The sequence below is a fragment of the Mustela erminea genome, chromosome 1, assembly GCF_009829155.1.
Source record: "Mustela erminea isolate mMusErm1 chromosome 1, mMusErm1.Pri, whole genome shotgun sequence".
NCBI lineage: Eukaryota > Metazoa > Chordata > Mammalia > Carnivora > Mustelidae > Mustela > Mustela erminea.
Genome location: NC_045614.1, coordinates 186,200,192 through 186,219,775, shown reverse-complemented (window position 1 = coordinate 186,219,775; position 19,584 = coordinate 186,200,192). Strand labels below are relative to the sequence as shown.

General features: G+C 37.3%; 1 protein-coding gene across 1 annotated transcript in view; it reads right to left on the bottom strand.

Moving 5' to 3' along the window:
* Nucleotides 1-4,174: 4,174 nt before the first annotated feature.
* GBE1 (1,4-alpha-glucan branching enzyme 1) overlaps nt 4,175-19,584 on the bottom strand; it is a 271,683-nt gene continuing 256,273 nt past the window's right edge. Inside the window, exons 15-16 of the mRNA XM_032352229.1 lie at nt 13,858-13,975; nt 4,175-4,964 (exon numbers count right to left, since the gene is read on the bottom strand). Coding sequence (XP_032208120.1) covers nt 4,908-4,964; nt 13,858-13,975 — 175 coding nt within the window. The 3' untranslated portion in view covers nt 4,175-4,907. The remainder of the gene's footprint in view (nt 4,965-13,857; nt 13,976-19,584) is intronic.

Here is a 19,584-nt window from a genome sequence, read left to right as displayed (position 1 = left end):
TTCCTGTATGACCTTGGACAAGCACACACAATTGGAACACATCCCACTTAATTTATATCCTTGTGTGGTAGAGTAATTCAGGGTGATAGCCTTTTTGCTAGTTTTTTTGCTATGCACTAATTGTAAGTAACAACAACTGTGGGAATTGCAGACCAATGGTTGATACTGCTCCCCCTTCTTGAAAAAATTACTATTTAGTTGTGCAAACATTTATTTAATGAATATGTGTATGCCTGACAAGAGTACAGACTTTCAATCCAAAAAATGATGGGCCAAATTGTTTCTAACCTTGACCTCTCTTTTGTAATTCTTAAGTTGCCTTTGTAATTCATGCCTTCTGTCAGTAGTGTGGGCAAACGGGAAGAGGAGAGAAACACAGACCCTTAGCACCTGGTTGCCACACCTCACTGGAGGGTACCTGTGGCTATGTCACCGTATATATGGTTTACCTTGCCCTGTTGGTTGCCATAAAGGGGTTGTTAAGTTTCATTCACGAGGCTGAGTTATGTAAGTGTCAAGTTTGAGAATAGCTGACCCACTAAGGAGGCAGAACATGACTGCAGGGGAATGGAATTTACTGGAATGTCCTCGTGTACTCAGAGAAAAAGCTAAAATAAGCAAAGGAAAGCAACAGTGGAGGAGGACTGACATTTTGGTCACCTGCATTAGTGGAGGAAATGCAAAATCCCTTTCTCTATAAGGCAGCCCCCACATCCCTGCCTAGGTGGGGGAGGGGGCGGATAACTTAGCACACGGAAGCTGTGAAAGACAGACAGGTGATGGTGACTGTGTGTCCCTGACAATGAATTTGGAAGATGTCTCCTCTGACTCACCATCCATTTGGCTATTGATCAAACAACAGCATTTACCAAACCAATGCTCCCCTCACCCCGCCCCCTTTGCCTTATTGACCTAAGTGAGAAGTAAGAGTCAGTGGGTGCTTTCTAAAATGAGGCACGGGAAGGATGAGCTAGAAGTGGAACTCGGGCCTTCTGACCATGCTATCACAGTGTTCCGTTCAAGTTCAGTGCAGGTTTCTAGGTGAAGGGGTCTGCACTGAGTATGTGAGGGCCGGATACCTCTCTCCGGTCCAGCTCAAATCACAAGAAACATTGTTAGTCATAAGGAAGCTTCTGAATGACATACCCTGCAGTATCAGCGTATCTATCACAAAATACATTTTTTCATGTAAATAAACATTACATTCTCTGCACAGTTTTTGCCCAGAGTTAAAATCCAGATGTAATGTTTTAAATTACAGAAAGACAGAAACACTTAGAGCTACTGTATCTTAATTTCTCACACTACCAATTAAGAAATTCTGCCCTAAAGTATGAATGTTTCTCTGCAATTCTCTACAAATCACCATTAATAAGATAATAGAGCAGAAAAATTAGTAGGGAGTTCATTTGATTTTTTTTTCCCCCTGAAGGTTGGCTTTAGTGGGAAAATTTATCTACATTTTAATTCTAACGCATCGTGCATGATAAATGAACTCGGCTGCATAAAGGACATGACATTGCTAGGTTTAGATTTCTATTTTCTTTCAACAAAATATTCCACCTAGCAAAGTTCCTAGCTCAGTGCCTGTCTCCCTAAAAGGAAATATATAGATTAATGAAACCCAAGACTCAAAGACCCCCAGTTCAGGACACGAGTCAAAAGAGGCAAAAAGAAATCGTCTCAGAGGTTTGAGGCCAGCCAGAAACCTGCTTTCCTGCTTTGGTTTTTATCAGGTATGTCTGCCCTGGCTTGTTTTAAACAGGAAGAGCAACAGGAAACCTATTTTATGTTGCTTTCATCATGGGATTCAATGGCTGCGGGACCAGAGACAGTGAAAAGATATTTGCCCCGAAGCCGCAGCTGAACACGAGAGGAAAACATATTACCCTTCATCGCTTCCCCGAGATCTGTCTGCACTCTCTTCTGTATTATTTGAAGAATAGGCTCCTTATTCAGACAACCTCCCGTATGATCCCACATAGCCATGACTATAACCCTGATGGTTGACAAATGTTGAATTGATATTGCTAAGGGGAGTGCTAGAGTCAGAGGAAAAAATACATGCATTCTTTCACAGTCACAAGAAAAGTCAATTTATTGTCACTGGTTATTTTTTGAACTTGAGGAACATGGTGGCTAAATCCCTCATTTCATGTTAGAGATGAATGCATCAGCTAAGAGCAGGGAAACGTCAGAAACATTCAATGTATAGAAAAAGAATTATAGGAAAGGAGTTGACCCTCAGAGTTCAAGTGTTAAAAAGTGGGAAACGTTCTAGGAAAAATGTTTACAGTTCAGTTTTTGATTATTAAAGATAGGCACTTTCCACGTAAGCTGATATTAAACTAAAACATGAAGCATCATTAACATTAGGGGTAAATTCTGTTTTGGAAAATAACTACTAGCACTCACTGATATTAAAAAAAAAACAACAACAAGGGAAAGAAATCTGTAATCGTCTATGTTTTCTAGAACACAGAAGATCAGAATGGTAAAAATACTTATTCTAAATCAGTCAACAAAGATAGAGGACTCTCATTTTTGATATGAGTGATAACCACATCAGAGAAAAAAACATTATAAGGCACATGGAGTAAAATTGTGCATCTCTCTGTTGTGATTGTTGAAAATGTTTAACCAGTTCAAAGAAAGAACTTCTCACTAGAGCACATGATGAGGAGAATGTTATTGATACAAAAATGAAGACCTATAGAGAAATACAGTACAATACTAGAATGTTCTAGAAAGGCTGTCTGCTCTGATAGGAAAAAAACAAAAAACAAAAAAACAAAAAACCAACAACAAAAAACTACATTCTACTTTGGACTCTTAATATTTTGGTTGCATGTATTTTTATAATTTCTACCTAGCAACATCCTTTTATTATTCCCTTTGGGGGGGGACATTTGGCAAAGGCAACTTACATTACATTGTTAAATTTGAACTTTAGATCGTAAAAATCTAAACATTATATTAGTAAGACTGATCAATACAACAGAAGTCACAAGGGAAAGAAGTTGGGTTCTAGATCTGAAGTAATTTCTTGTTATTTTCAAAGAGCTATTATAGAAAATTCCCACACCTCTTCATACAAATGAAATGCCAAAGTAAGAAATGATGAGCAAGAACATAAAACATCATGGCTGTATGCTGTAATGTTGTTGTTGTTTTTAAAAAAGATTTTATTTATTTTTTTGCCAAAGAGTGAGAAAGCACAAGCAGGGAGCATGGCAGGCAGAGGGAGAAGCAGACTCCCCGCAGAGCAGGGAGCCTGATGTAGGACTCGATCCCAGGACCCTGAGGCCAACACAAATCCCAGACTCAGGATCTGAGCCGAAGGCAGATGCTTAACCAGCTGAGCCACCCAGGTGCCCCTGTATGTTGAATGGTTATCAGTAAAGAGGACAGTACACAGATCATGGCAGTGCTAAGATACTCAGAACATTTGGTAACAAGCAACACAGAGGCTTCCAGTAACATTTCCTAGTAGGTATCATCATCAGCTAGCAATCCTGATTCTGTCAGGAAATCGAACTATTACTCTACTTTGAAGTTAAAGTAAACACCATGTTTCAGGCCTAAGTTATAAGAAAAATGGTAAATATATAATAGATTTAGCTATTAAAGTCTCTTTTGCTAACCCTTTCCAGTACTGAATAAGTTTTTAATGTTAAGACTTCCAAGTACTGCTTATTAGTCATGAATAATCAGGCTAAAAACAAACAAAAAAGAAGCCATCACTATTTATGTATTAATGTAAAGGAGAAAATAAGATCTTAAAAAAGTGAGAGATACTTTGTTTTATAAATGCATCACAATTTCTCAGTTATGAATGAATTATGTGTCACTGATTTTAGACCCGTGGCATACTATTTAATGAATTGACTGGCAATTTCATGACTGAGTATCCCACTGAGTTGAGATAGTTAATTCAACGTCTGAAAGTGTTCAGGTTTACAGCTGCAGAGTAGCTTGGATACCTGAGTTAGTCAATATAATCTTACATTACAAAATAGTACCTAAAGAAAAACTATTATTAACCCCTGTGTTTGGCCCATTGTGCATGCGTGCATATATGTGGGGAGGGTATGAGAGGTAAGAGAAGCATTTTAACATTCATTCTAAATCAATCCCAATGGTAGTCAAGCAAAGTAAATATTAGCAAAGGCAATTTTGCAGTTTTTAAATTTTATTTTATTTTTTATTGATTAACAATAAAAGACATTTTCTGAAATGTTACAATTCCCAATTCAGGTCTTCAGAAAGACGGAGATATCAACATCCACCAAGATACTAAATGAAGCAGAGGTCACAAGATAAAACTTAGGCAAAATGAAGCATGGACAAGTGTATAATGGTCTTATATTATCTCTGATCCAACTCTTAATTTTATATCATTACTACATCACTACATACTTATTACAGTATTTCTAAACACAATTTGAAAAAAAAACATAGTAACAACCTTGGTGCTTTATATATTAAACCAAGATATACTTAGAACAAATAAAGTCCCTCAATATTCTTCTTAAAAAAATACTGTATACATTCAACAGAAATAATCACACATGACACACGATTCATATGTGAACTTTAAGGATCAAATATTGGCCTAGAAAGAAAAGTTGTTTAAAGGCATCACACAGAATACTTCATCTGAGAATCCCAGCTGCTCGGATGCCTAGAAAAATAGAGTCTAGGATCCTTGATTTTTCAAAAACATGCGCCCCCTCTAGCCAAAGCCTGACGTTCATTTGCATAAGCCAATGCTCCATTTCAGACGTCTGATGGAAGTGTCGTCTCGACAGCCGTGCTTCGCCGCCGTACACATTACAAGCGCGGCGACAAGGCGAACAGGGAAACAAAGCGCGCGGGGCTTCTGGTGAAGCGGCAACTCCGTCTCTTCAGTTGGGCATATCCACATTCTCAAGGACGAGGCCCACTCGGCTGGGAATGTACACCTGCGTCAACACAATCATGTCAGTGCCACTGAAAGAAATCCCGAACACGGCGACATTATGTCAAAGGGACACGATGCCCTCTCACATCCGCTTGGAGTTACAGGTCTCTCTCCACTTGGGCGGACTCCCCGGAGACGTTTCCGCGGTTCAGCCGTCCCGGTACCTGAGCGAGACGCCTTCGAAGCAGCCCCCACTAGAGGGCGCCATACGCTTTACAAAACCCGACGTGCCGCCGACGCGCGGGCTCCGAAGGACACGCGCTGCTGACGAGGCACTCTCCGGTGGTACAGGAAGGCTGCCCTGAGGTTACCATGTTATTCTACTCAGGCGAATAAAAGTAATATACAGAACACCGCTCGACACCAAGACTCTTATTTGTCATCCCGTTTTGTCTCCTGTCATTTTAAGAAATAAACTTGAAAGATAATATAAGGGATCCTAAGGGTATTTAGGCCCCTCCCCAACTTAAACCAGCCCAAAAGCTCGCCCCTGCACTGAAAACGCAGTACGCATCCTCTCCAAGCCCTGCAGGGTCCTGACTCGGCTCCTGCCTGCGAGACAGTCCATCTGCCGTCTCAGCTCCGGGTGGCACGAGTCTCTCCTCCCCTCACACCAGGCTCCTCCCACAGGGGGGCGGGGTTTCCTCCCTTCGCTGGGTTCCCGCTCAGAATACTCTTGACCTTGCTAGTTCCTTATCTCTTGCATTTTAGAAAGTTCCAGCTCCACAGCGGGGTGTCTTTTGACAATGTTAGATAGCATAGCTTTTCCACTTCGTTTTCTATGACTGATGCATTTTTGTTTGTTTCCTTTGTCTTCTTTTTTCTTTGTGGGTTTTTTTTTTTTTTTTTTTTTTTAAATCTGGGCAACCTTGGCTGTGTTGCTTTGGCTCTCTGGGTCCCTGATCTCCCTTCTGTATGGTGAGGACGCCACACGATAATCGCAGCTAATAGCTACTAAGCGCTCAGTCTGTGCCCTCCATCAGGGAGGATCTCCACGTCTTTCTGGTCCTAGTTCATTGAATCCTCAGGACAACCCTGTGAGGCAGCACTGCGATTACCTCCATCTTTCCGATGAGGGAATGGAGGCAAGGGGCAGCTAAATAATTTTCCCAAGGTCACACACTTAGTAAGTGGCAGAGATGAGAGGTGAACCCAAGTTCTTAGGTCAAAGGGATTTTTCTTTCTTTCTGAACATCCAGCACAATTTGCGATTTTTTTTTTTCAAGTTTATGATATGTCCTCCCCACCAGACTATGAATTTTATAAGGGTAGAAGCCCAAAGTCTTCACATTTCTAACTCTTCATAGGTGCCAGTGGACAAAGTAGGTGCCATTGATGACAAAATAAAATAATGAACAATGAATAAAAGAATAAATAAAAGTGGGCCCAATGTGTGCATATATCACAAGATATTCTTTGGTAGACATATCTGAAATACTTTTTACAAAATTGAGAAGTGAACTGAACTGCTTGATATTTATCTATGTGCTATTTTACATATATTTACTGTTAAGAAACAGTAAAAATAATATTAGATTGTGGGCATCATTGTGACAATATCTCTCCATTTTTGACACTTTGAATATTTTATTATTTCAGTCATTTTATCTTTAAGTAAAAGTCTGGCTGCTAGGTAAAAGAAAGAAAAAAAGCTTTTTTGAATGTAAAAAAAAAAAGCTTTTTTGAATGTAAGATGCAAAGCAGGCACGGCTTAAGGAAAAAAAAAATAAAGGAACAGAACAGCTGGTTTTCACTGAATGAAACTATTGGATGTCCAATACATCTCGACTTTTCAAATGAACACAATGTTTTCCCTTAAGGTTTTTTGTCATAAAGAACTCTCACAATTCTAAAAAAAAAAAAAAAAAAAAAATCAGATATACTAATCTAGTTGGTTAGTTTTGAACAATAAAGATTAAAGTGGTTGTAAAGTGATGGCATTTAAAAAGAAAGTTATATTATGAATGTAGTAACTAGAGAAGAGTTTTTCTAATCTTCAATTAATAGTGATTTTCAAAAATGATCATCATAATAATTTCACAAATGCTAACAGTCACTGGGTAGCTCAATGTCTCACAGTTCGACTTGCGTCTAGTACTTCCAAAAGATAAATAGTATGCCCTTGCCATCATTACGTGTGGGGAAACCCTTTATGTCAATGCCATAACCTGTTTCCCTCTATTTTTCCTATTATTTACAGGTTCAACCAATTCTCTCTCCAATTCTCATCAAAACAGGCAGGAGTCAGGAGACAGTGTTCTGCCCTTTCAGAGGAGTTTGCCATATACTTACTCTGTTCTGTGTGTATAGTTTGGGGAATCACAAAAACTAGGTTTAACTAATCACTGGGGCAGCAGGTTATAATAGAATGATTCTGAATTCTTCTAAGCACTTTAGAACTGAAGATCAATCTAAATTTTTCAGTAGTACCAATGACTAGATAAAAGAATTTCAGTTCCCTTTACATTAAAAACATTTCTCTAATTTTAGGTATGGTCTTATATGCATATAAAAGGATTCTGGTAAGTTCAAGGCTCTGCAGACAGATCTAATAAAACAAACAAGTCGGACCTAAACAAATACTGACAGATCTCTGCTCAGTGTGGCACAGTGATCTGGCAGGACAGGTCACATCAATCTCCTGTTTGAATCCTACAGAGTTCTGGCACCTACTCTGTTTGATTCATAACCTCATAACTAATTTCATTAATGAAATACAAATGAAAACTATAAACCTGTAATTTAGAAACATTCTTCCTTTCTGTGATCTCTTGGTATTTTAGCCAACCCAAATGTAAGAGTATAACAAAAGGAAGGACTAGAAGTTCAAGGCTCGCAATATATGCGTTGAGTTTCCTCTTTTGGCATTCAATGGTTCAAAAATGCTCCAAGAACTCTTACTAAATGATGCTGGTCGTTTTATGTAAGGAGTTTTATGAGGCCAATTCCAGTCACACTTAGAGACCTCTTAATACTATCTGCTCAAAAAACCTTCAGTTGATAATTGTAGAGTATCATTAGAGTAGAATATTGTGTAATTATATTTTTCACTGCAGTGTTAATTACTAGAATGTGTTTATGTTGCTCTTGAACCCTTGCAGTATAGGCAACATGAAAGAATTTCCCCAAGCAAGTGATTTTTCTTAACTCTGGCTATTTATGGAATTTTGAGTTTTTTTCTTTATTAGGGTTCTGAGTCTGCAAATCAATTTTCTTAGTGGTTAGGAAATGACTACCAATTATACTAAAGGATTTAAGATAATCAGAACTAATCCTTGTGATGAGACAATCACAGACACGAACAGGTTGGGGGCTCTATAATTTAGTGCTAAGTATTGGCTCTGTAACACTCATTTTATAATTTGAATTCTAAAAATAGTTTTGATTCATACAGCAAGTGAAAAGAAATATGAACATAATTTGAGTAGGTTTAAACATGAAAATGTTTAAGCATATTTAAATATAAACAATTTATATTTAAGTGTATGTATAGAAAAAGTGTTTAGTACGTTACAGGTAATATATGCTGATCGACATATATACCATGCCCATGTGTTAGCCATTGAGCCCTAAAGACTTTGTGGTTAGGAGCACATTAAGAACATATAAGACAATGTAATGTATGGTCATGAATTTAGTATTTTCTAGCTAAATTTATAGTCAGCACTTCAGAAGGAATCAGAATGCCACAGTATAATCCAATTCACTTTTTAAAAGAGGCAAAATGCATGCTAATATACCTAGTTATTTTGACTACCCTAATGACTTAATCACTATGTTGAACTAACATGACTAAAAAAACCCAGAAACAAAAAAACCCACAGCACATAATAATCTATTATATTATGACATCCAGGCAAAGTATTATGTTCTTCGAGGATAACTGAGTTGCAAAAATTAATTATACAATTTTTGAAGACAGGGTGTCAAAAATTTGAAAACAAAATTTTAAAATAACTTTTAAGTAGAAAATCCCTTAATTTTTAAATTTCCTTAGAAATTGCTAAATTTAGCAATAGCACATAATTGAAGGGTGATAACATCATTTGATGAACAGGGCATTAGACTTTTCATAGTCTTCATACACACATTTGTCATAAAAGAATTACAAATTATTTTGAAAAATAAGTTTGATATATAAAATAATTCTAATTTTCACATATGTGTTTTAGTTCATAAAGTATTTTCTGAGAAAAAATAAATCTTATTCTAATTCATTATTTCATGTTAGGCTAAGAGAAAAGTGATACTAATATTTCTATATAGAAATCTATATTATCTGATGTAGAAATATTAAAAAAGAATAAGCTTTAAGAATTGTTTGACTTTTTTTCTTATCTGAAAAACCTAAACATGTTCATGATTTAGGATAGAGCAAAACACATTATCCCAACTGCTAAATTGTATTTCCACTACAATAAAGATACACCTATGCCAAATTCCGTATTTAAACCAAGTCTGCTTCTGAATTCCCAAATTTAGAATAAGAATAAACAGATCTACTTCTTCTTCTTCTTCTTCTTTTTTTTTTTAAATCGTATCAACAGATCTACTTCTTAGTGATGAGGAGCCCAACTGGGAAAGTAATAAATGCTGAAATTATTGCCTTATTCATATTTCACTCTTGAGACTACTTGAGTTACCATAAAGGAAACTAATTCTCATTTCAGGTGCAATAATCTGTTCTTCCATTTGTGCCAGGGAATTTGAATTTATGAACCAGAGAAGGGAAAGCAAGCCTCCCTGCTTCCAGTGCACTGACCAACATGTAAGTAACATATAGGTTCATATACTTATATGAACCTTTGTCTCTATCAGAGACACAAATAGAGGATTGTCTGGGTGGCTCACACGTTAAGCGGCTGCCTTTGTCTCAGGTCATGATCCAAGGATTCTGGGATCGAGCCCCGCATCAGGCTCCCTGCTCAGCTGGAAGGCTGGTTCTCCCTCTCCCATTCCCCCTGCTTGTGTTTTCCCTCTCTCACTGTGTCTCTCTTTGTCAAATAAATAAAATCTTTAAAAAACAAAACCAAACCAAGATGTAGGGAAATGAGTGTGCTAAAGGGTAGTTTCTGACAATTGCCAGTAAAGGAGAATGGAGAAATTCTTTCCCATCGCTTCTTGGCATTTGCGGGAGACTCTGACCTTAGCAAAGGTGTGTCAACGGTAGCGCACACCCGGTTCTCGCCGGGCTTCCCAGCGTCAACTGATGGAGTTCATAATAGGGAAGGTGCTGGAATGGTACCTGCATCAGCAGCTTGCATGGCTATTTTAAGATTCCTTCAAGCACTATTTGTTACTATCTTTGAAAGCAGATTTGACACTTATTCAGCAAATCCTTTGGATTATTGAGCTTGCAAATTAAGCTTTGGTAAATACTGTGTCCTTATTAAGATGGGCAGAAATTTTATGGAGAAGGAAAGAAGCCTTTCTTCTCCCCTTTATTCCAGCCATGTGGGAGGCAAGAGTGATCTCTCGCTGGTGGCGGAATGAGACCTAGAGCGCCTGTAGTCATTTCAAGAACCCTGATCAGATCCCAGCACATATGACCTAGTTTAATAGAGTCCCATTATAATGAGGCATTCTTAGAACAGGTTTGTTTTTTAATGTGGTTTTTTCCCCCTCTGGCTCTTCAAAGGATAACTCTGGCAAGAAGGAACATGTTTTATTGGACTTTCCGGTCTATTTGGGCTCTCTTATTCCTATATTAAAACCAGTGATCATTTCACCTGGAGCCTGAAGACATTTAAATGAGCGTTTCCTGAAGCACCTTAAGTTACTGAAACAAGATGCTGCCGTTGGGAAGACAGAGCTAATCATCACCTTTTTGACCCAGTTGGATCAGAATTCTAATACAGGCAGGGGCTAAGCTATGTTCTGTCTCTCATGTGCTTGCAGCGTGGTATTCCTCTACCTGTTACCAACGCTCATGTGCTGCTCTCAACTCCACCTGCTAATTTCGATCTGTGCATTCCTTATTTGCAAGATAAATTCAATTAGTACTTGCAAAATAATCTCCTGACTGTTGCTGCCACTGTGAGTTGGCTTGTTCTAATTATGATACAATCTTCTTATTTTTACAAGAACTGAAAGCATAGCAAGATATTTTCTGCCCATCCCCATAGAGGGTGAGCCCTTGGCGTAAGATTATTAACTTCCCCCAAATTGGAAGAAGTTCTTAACTATGTGTCCTCAAAGCACCTAGTATCCTGATGTGCTTAACATACCTAAAAAAGAACTGAATAGCCATAACAATACCTTTAAAGTACATGCGAAATAGCTTTTTGCGGTTTCCAAAAAAACTTGGCCAAGTTAATGAGTTCATGCGTCATAAGAATCTGTTGCTGTGGAGAGTATCCTATACTAATCCTCATTATAGACGATGGAAAATGCAGTGCAGAAAAGGTGAGAACTCAGTTTCTTAGAGCTAGTCAATGGCAGACGGGGGCTCGAACCCAGGTTCGCTGCCACATTCTGTGGTCTTTTCAATGCTCTACCAGGCCTCTCTACCTAACAGAGAACCCTCACTGGACACAAGAAGCTTTAGGAAGTTTGCTACATTCAAATGTTGTCTGACTTTTCCAAATTCCTTTCCACTCCTTGCAAGCTGAATGATCTTCCTTAATCTCTCAGGGGTTACTGCAGAACTTTAAGATAATTTTTTAAAAAAGATTTTATGTTTTCATTTAGAGAAACAGAGCACACAAGCAGGGAGGGGGAGAGAGAGAGTGGGAGCTGGACTGAGCATGGAACTGGACACAGGGTTCAATCTCAGGACCCGAGATCATGACCTGAGCCAGAATCAAGAGTCAGATGCTTAACTGACTGAGATACCCAGGTGTCTCCTAAGATAATTTTTAAAATTCATTTCAGGGGGCGCCTGGGTGGCTCAGTTCAGAGAGTGTCTGACTCTTGATTTCAGCTCAGGTCATGATCTCAGAGTTGCGAGACTTAGCCCCGTTCTGGCTCCCCACTCAGTGCAGAGTTAGCTTGAGATTCTCTCTACCCCCTCTCTGCCCCTCACCCCTACTTGTGCGTTCTCTTTCTCTCTCAAACAATATTAAAAAAATAAAATTCATTTTAAAAACTATTCTTATCAACTTCACATGGCAAAACTGAATGTTCCGACAAACTACAACAATTATTCTTTGTGGATAAAATCTGATAGCACCGTGAAACCCTCCCTCTTAATCATTTTATTTTTTTAAAAGATTTTATTTATTTATTTGACAGAGATTAACAAGGAGGCAGAGAGGCAGGCAGGGAGAGAGAGAGGAGTGGGGGAAGCAGGCTCCCTGCTGAACAGAGAGCCTGATGTGGGGCTTGATCCCAGGACCCTGGGATCATGACCTGAGCCAAAGGCAGAAGGTTTAACCCACTGAGCCACCCAGGCTGCCCTCTTAATAATGCATATGTATTTACATCTGTATCTAAAGCTACATAAACATGTGTCATTATCATCACCACGTATATACACACACATACTGTTAGAATAACCCTCACGTCTCCTGTGGCCATGACACTTTCCTCAGAGCCTATAATCCACAACTCAATCCTGCTTATCTCTGCTCTTCTCACTTATTTTATGCCACTGTCTTGGGAAAGCTGATTCCATAGGCAATAAGGTGATTTACAAAGTGATACACTTGCACCACTTTAAAGGTGGGAATATGGTAGAAAAATGGGGGAACCAGGCATCCCTTACAGATTCTCCCCTTTGACTTACACTTACATTTTTGGAAAAGAGAGAATTTAACAGCTGTGATAAAACTATCTATACATTTGTTAGATACATTCTGGCCTCATAAAAGTGAACCAAATCTTCATCTAAGACCTCCCATGATGAAAAAAATGTGCATGGGAAGCGGAGTGATGGAAGAGGAAGAGGATGAGAAAATGAGTGTGAATGAGAGGGAGGGAGGGGCAGCGGGGGGCGGGTACAGGACTAGTCAGGAAAAGGAAAAAAAAATAACACAGATGTATGGATCTGAGCTTACTATCTGGACATAAAGTAAACAAGACTTCCTCTAAATCTGGAGAGTTTCTAGATCCTACAGTTTTAAAAGAATTGAAGCCTTGGGTGCCTGGATGGCTCAGTGGGTTAAGGCCTCTGCCTTCGGCTCAGGTCATGATCTCAGGGTCCTGGGATCGAGCCCCGCGTCGGGATCTCTGCTCAGCGGGGAGCCTGCTTACTCCTCTCTCTGCCTGCCTTTCTGCCTACTTGTGAACTCTGTCAGATAAATAAATAAAAAAACCTTTAAAAAAAAAAGAAGAATAAAAAAAAAAAAAGAATTGAAGCCTTGTAGTTTAAAGCAATATCCTTTTGTACGTATTAACACAGAGTAAAAATTAGTTATATGATTTAATGTTTTTCTCAGTGATATGAGGAAATCAGAAAATTCTGTAAGTGGAATGAATTCAGTCTTTGACTGCAGGAAAGAATAGCAATAGATTTTTATAGACCCTCTTAAGGTGTTTTAAATTAAACTTCATTAGACAGTCAATAATGTAGAAGTCTGCTGGATGTAAAAGATTATACAGAAAGCAAGAACAGAAGGGAAGTCAAGTGTTGCATAAAAATAGAAAAATATGCCTTCTCCTTATTTTTTAAGGAATATTTTTTATTCCTAGTGATAGACAAACTTTCCCAATTGTCCACCAAATACCTGTTACTATCAGTTTTCCAAAAGCAAATTCAGCCCAGCACCACACACACCGCCTCTGAATATTTCAGCTCACTTCTTTTCTATCAACCCCACCCCGTTTGTTTTTTTGTTTCGTTTCGTTTTCTTACATGCCACTTACACGAAGTTGTTTCTCTGGACAGAAACACCGCTTTAAAAATAAAGGATTAAATGAATATGCAATGAATAGATCTTAAAGACCTTACTTACCAAAAGAGAACAGGGACGCTCATTATGTTTAAAATCTTCAGAAAAAAAATCAGTATTGTGGTCCAATCTCTGATGTCCTCCATATTCAGCTGCATCTGTATCCAGCACAATTTTGAATGTATAGCTCTTAAGGAATCACAACGGTTCAGGAGTGAAATGAGACATTATAAAATATCTTCTGAGATAGTAATTTAAAAGGGAGTATTCTGAACACTGTTAAATCCTGATTTGTGTTATACACCCATTTCTTTTCGAATATTTCAGAGATACTCATGTTTGAAAGGGGGTATTAGAGACTCTGGTCCATATACTCATGAGTCCTTGTTATCCTATCACAGATTATCACATGGTCATCCAACCTAGGACCGACTATACCTATTAACAGAGAATTTACTTTTCTCTTACTACAACCCATTCTGTTCATTAGAAATTCACCTCTGTAGTGAGCAGAAATTTGACTTCTTGGGACTTTTCAACCTGGAAAAGCTATAAAGGAAAATTCAAAATATAGTAACCTTTCATATATTTAATAATAGTTATGCTATCTCTCAGTGTCCTCTACATCTATTACTAAATACATACTAAATGTAATCCCGGGACCTTTAAGAATTTCTCATTTGAAATGGCTTTTTACTCCTTCCCCAACTCCAACTTCATTCCAGTTTTCTAGATCCTGGTTATCAAAGTGAGGAACACAGAAGTGAACCAAGTGTCCATGTATGGTCTGAAGTGTGCAGACCTAAGCAGGCCTCCTTCTGCTACTAACAAACAAGATCATGAAAACATACTGTCTGTTCATGTTACACACAGATTCATGTTGCATTCATGAGGTCTGCTATAATTTACCATCCAGTTTTTTGGGTGAATTATGAGATATATTTTATTTCTGTATTTACAATAAAATAAAAGCTATGGCTATTATGTTCAAGTTTATTATGGTCTAAATGTCTACACATGACAATACAAAATTCCTTAAGTAAACATACATCAGTAGAAATGGAAATCTTAACTTTCTTCTAGCCTAAGGAGGGATACAAAGAGATTAAGTGCTTTGTGTTTTCTTTCTCTGGTATACAAACCCTTAATTCAGAAGTGCTTGTATATTTTCATTAAAAAAGTATCACGTTAAAAGTAGATGTGGTGACCAACAATAACCATCATTTTCATGCCCAGGTAACCTCTCTCTGGGTAACAGATACAGTCAAACTTGCTAAAGGAACTTTTGGTGTGGGGGGGGATGGCTCCATCTCATTCAATCTAGGTCAGTCTGCTTTGACTCAAATTCAAACTGATAATCAGAATGTTAGTGTTTAACAAGAAAGAGACAGAGAGAAAGATTGATTGAGATTCAAAAGATGACTACTGGGCACAGGCAGATTCTAAAGTCACTCAATATAGCTGAAAATGACTTGAGTATTTGAAATCATTTAATGGCAAAACACAGGTAGTGAAAATAAATAACGGGGGACACCGTAAAGAAACGAAGCCTTGTGGAACGAAGGGAACTAGTACAACTGAAGTTTAGCTTTTGTTCTTCATCCTAGTTCATTAAATGCTTGTACAAATCTTCAGAAAGCAAAAACAAGAACAAAAATGAGGACAATTTAGAGACTGATGTCCTTGAATACTTTAAAAACTTCTGAAATAGAGTATCAATTATTAAATTAATAGTTAAGATCACAGATAACTGGTAGTAGTGTCTGAAGAAAGCAAGTATCTCATCAAAAGTTCCCAACCTGTGGGTTGATATTCACTGGTAGCTGTGTTATTAAAAAGGTTTCACTGAATGAGTAATTATGTTATTACAAGGGACTGGGAATCTGTATTTGCATTAGGCATTGTCTGAAGCCTAAGTTACGTTATTATACACATCTGATCCTGTATTTTAAATTATGTTCATCTTTTTTGATTAATAAAATGCAGATTCATTTCAAAAATCACAAGATTTAGAGTAAAGTTTTGTCTATATATTTTTTCAATCAAGAATACTGAAAGAACAATTGTTATAAAAGAATCCATTTGTTTTTGACACTGAAAGGGATCATCACACTTAAAATGGTTGGAATCTACTCACTTAATACATGTAATTTGTAGTCATAAAGCAAAAGCTTAAAGAGCCATAACGAAAATTTTTAAAACATCAGTTTGGACCTATTTCTCTGATCTATAATTTAAAGAATAAATTCAGCTGTGGACACTTTTGGAATTACTTAGCCCTGTGTCTACATTACCTAGGAAATACAATATAAAAGCAACTCTTGAGTTCCAGAAATTATAATAACTTAAAGCACTAGATTAAAAGTAATGATTATGGAAGAGCGTTATAATTGTGAATTACTACCATATATTATTTGAGCATTAGAAAACCCATCTTTTAGGGACACTGCTTAGAACAAACAATTTTAAAATGGTTATTTGAGCACCTGGACTGATTTACTGATTTCCAGTCTCTCATTCAAGCATTCCCTTATTCCTTCTTTTTCATGTGCGTGCACACACACACACACACACACGCACACGCACACGCACACACACACAGGGCACCCAAACAGCACCAAAATCCCTGTAAACCCCCATCTTTCACTAAAGAATATCTCTCTGAAAATACAACTCTGAACCGATTTACACTTATTTCAAATTATTCTTTAAATATGGTTTCCAATTCTGTAGCAGGTAGAATAAATCTAGCAAGATACCTTAAAAGGCTTTCTTTCATTCATAGCTACCTCCCCACACTTAACACAATGTCTTTTCATAAAAGGTTCTCAATACATCTTTGAAACATTTAGGACAATTCTGATTCACCAAGGAAGGTCTAATTCCATATCTTATATTTTTGTATTAGAGGAAAGTAAAGTAAGTTATCTTTACTCCCCCACTCACTTACTAAGTACACAAAATGTATAAGGCACTGTGCAAGATAAAAAAAAATGACTAAGATATGGTCTTAGTTTACTTACAACTTACAGCTGTAAGGAGAGATAACACATGCACCTGAATGTCTATAAATAAAGCAGAAAGGAATATGCAGTGGGAGAGAGAGTCATGGAGGAAAGGTAGGATTGACTGTCTATAAAGAGTTTTGAAGGCTGGGCTAAGCTGTTAAGATTTTTTGGTAATTAAGTACAGAATGTTGAAGATTGGTGAGAAAGAGTAGGACAACCAAGAAAACTAACCTGGAGGTTAGGGGTAGAATGAGATGGACAAAGAAAAGACCAGGTCAGAGAGAACAGTCGGGAGTCTTAGAAGTCCATGGACAGTAGTATGGCTAACCTCGGACATTATGAATGGAGAGGCACAGATACATCCATGAGATTTTTGGATGGAAAAGTAAGGACACCAATGCACAATGTGGGGAGACAGAAGAAGGGGAGAGTATGTCTGCCTAAAGACACGCAACTGGTTTAGGGGTGGAGCTGGGATGTACACACCAGTCCAATGTAATCTAATGACCCTACTCTCTATACCTGGGTACCTAGTTTACATGGAATCAGGCAAAATCTTTTCATAAACAGTTTCTCGTTTAATTCTGAAGTTGAGATTCTTACGATAAAGAGGCCAGAATGAATACAACATGAGAGAAATAAAAATTTAAAAAGCAGATAAAGTGATATTCATCTAAATGACTGATCTCGTTAAATTTAAAAAATTGATGTTAAAAGACTGAATTCTTAACATTCCTTATGGAGTCTGAATATCTGACATTTATTGTATTTGTTCAAGACCGACTCTTGTTCATTAGGTTCATTTGGTCATTTTATTGGTGAATACAAAATATTGGACCAAAAAGTTTACCTCACTCAATTTGGGAAAATACAGTAGGAAAAAAAATGATAGAATGATGAAATTATTTTATGAAGACTTTTTTTCTATAAAAGAGATCAAATAGGTCCTTATCCATTCGAATGTCATTTAAAAATATTATGATTTCTTCTCATTTTAAATTCAAGAGCTTCCTAAGTATTTGATATATCAACAGGTTGAAATAGATAAGAAGTTTTAAGCATTATTGCATAATCTATGTCCTTAAATTTGAACCAAGAAAGAGCCATGTTCTGAAGACCTGCACTAATAAGATTAGAGAAGAGTGAAGGCATGAAGACTCTTAAATTCAATGGCTCTTCAAATACTTCAAAAGCTGCTGTGTTTGCTCAGCCACTTGATAAAGTGTCTGTTCAAAGTATAAGGATTTTGATGTAAGAAGTACTATCATTTATATCATTCTGCACTAAACTCACTTCACTCCCGCTGATCAAGCTAAGGAAATTTATTGTAAGGTACAACCCCTGAGGTTTCAAACTGAGTGACAATGAAAGGGGTTCTCTAGGCACGGGGTGACCATAAAGATGGCAAAGACGGTAAGTTACCATCTATCTTTATATCTAAGCCACCATCAATTTTAAGATGAATTATTTTATATATCCCCTTTAAATAAATAGAAAAAAAAATATCACTACCATGCCATTCATTGTACGACACATCCCAATTGAAGGTAAGCTTAAATGTGAAAAAAATGTGCATCTTAGAATATATGCATTTATTATGTTATTTTCAGATCTGATTCTTTAATCAACCCACTCATATTACCATGACTGAAGTGACTTCTGGGAGCTCAATGACCCCAGAAGAAAGAATCTATATCAAAGGCAGGAAATATTCCATATGAAACTTTAAGGAATTGTGGACAAACTTCTGGTAGAGTAAGAACAAGTTCTGGAAAGCAAAGGAAATTTTGTATTTTTAACAATGTTAAAAACAACTTCCAGCACAGGACCGGTCACAATGTTCTAACAAAGTCCTTCTCTTTTTATGTTTCATGAGTTGAATTTTACTTATTGCCAGATGCTATCCACAAAATCTTCAGTTATAACTGTATACCATAAATATAAATATAGGGAGGTTATGCCTACGCAATACACCGGGCCATTCATTAAACCTTTTAGTTGCTCTCTCTGGCCTTTTTCCAAATGCAAAAGTAGCAAAGTCTTGTGATGTGTTGCTGTATATTGTATGAATCTGCATGTGTGTTGGTATGTGTGCATGCATGTCTGATTTAGGCATTCCTACATTTACTTCTCTTATCTAAAATACACATTAACTCGGGGTGCCTGGGTGGCTCAGTGGGTTAAAGCCTCTGCCTTCGGCTCAGGTCATGATCCCAGGGTCCTGGGATGGAGCCCTGCGCTGGGCTCTCTGCTCAGTAGGGAGCCTGCTTCCTCCTCTGTCTCTGGCTGCCTCTCTGCCTACTTGTGATCTCTGTCTGTCCAATAAATAAATAAAACCCTTAAAAAAAAAAATAAAATAAAATAAAATACACATTAACTTAAAAATTCATCATTGAAAAGCAATTCTGATAACTTTTTTCAAAACCATTTTAGGGCAATGTGGCATTTATGACTATGCTACTTTCAGTAGAAAATATCCATTAAAATAAAAAAGAAAATATCCATTTTAAATTTTTTTCTTCTTAACGTTAGCTTTAAAACATCCCTAAATGTTATATTTCTAAAGCAAAATTAAAACAGAGAGTAATATGAAAATAAATAAGGGAATTTATTATTGAATATAACCAAAGAGCATTTTAAGATATAATAAACGCCAAACACCACAACTTCTCCCTAAGGGAGTAATTTTTTTCTTTTTTTACTCTTATTAGTTCACATTAATATTTTGGTGTTTTTGTAAAAAGCTACATTCGCATTCAAGTTTGTGAGTACTGTCTTAATT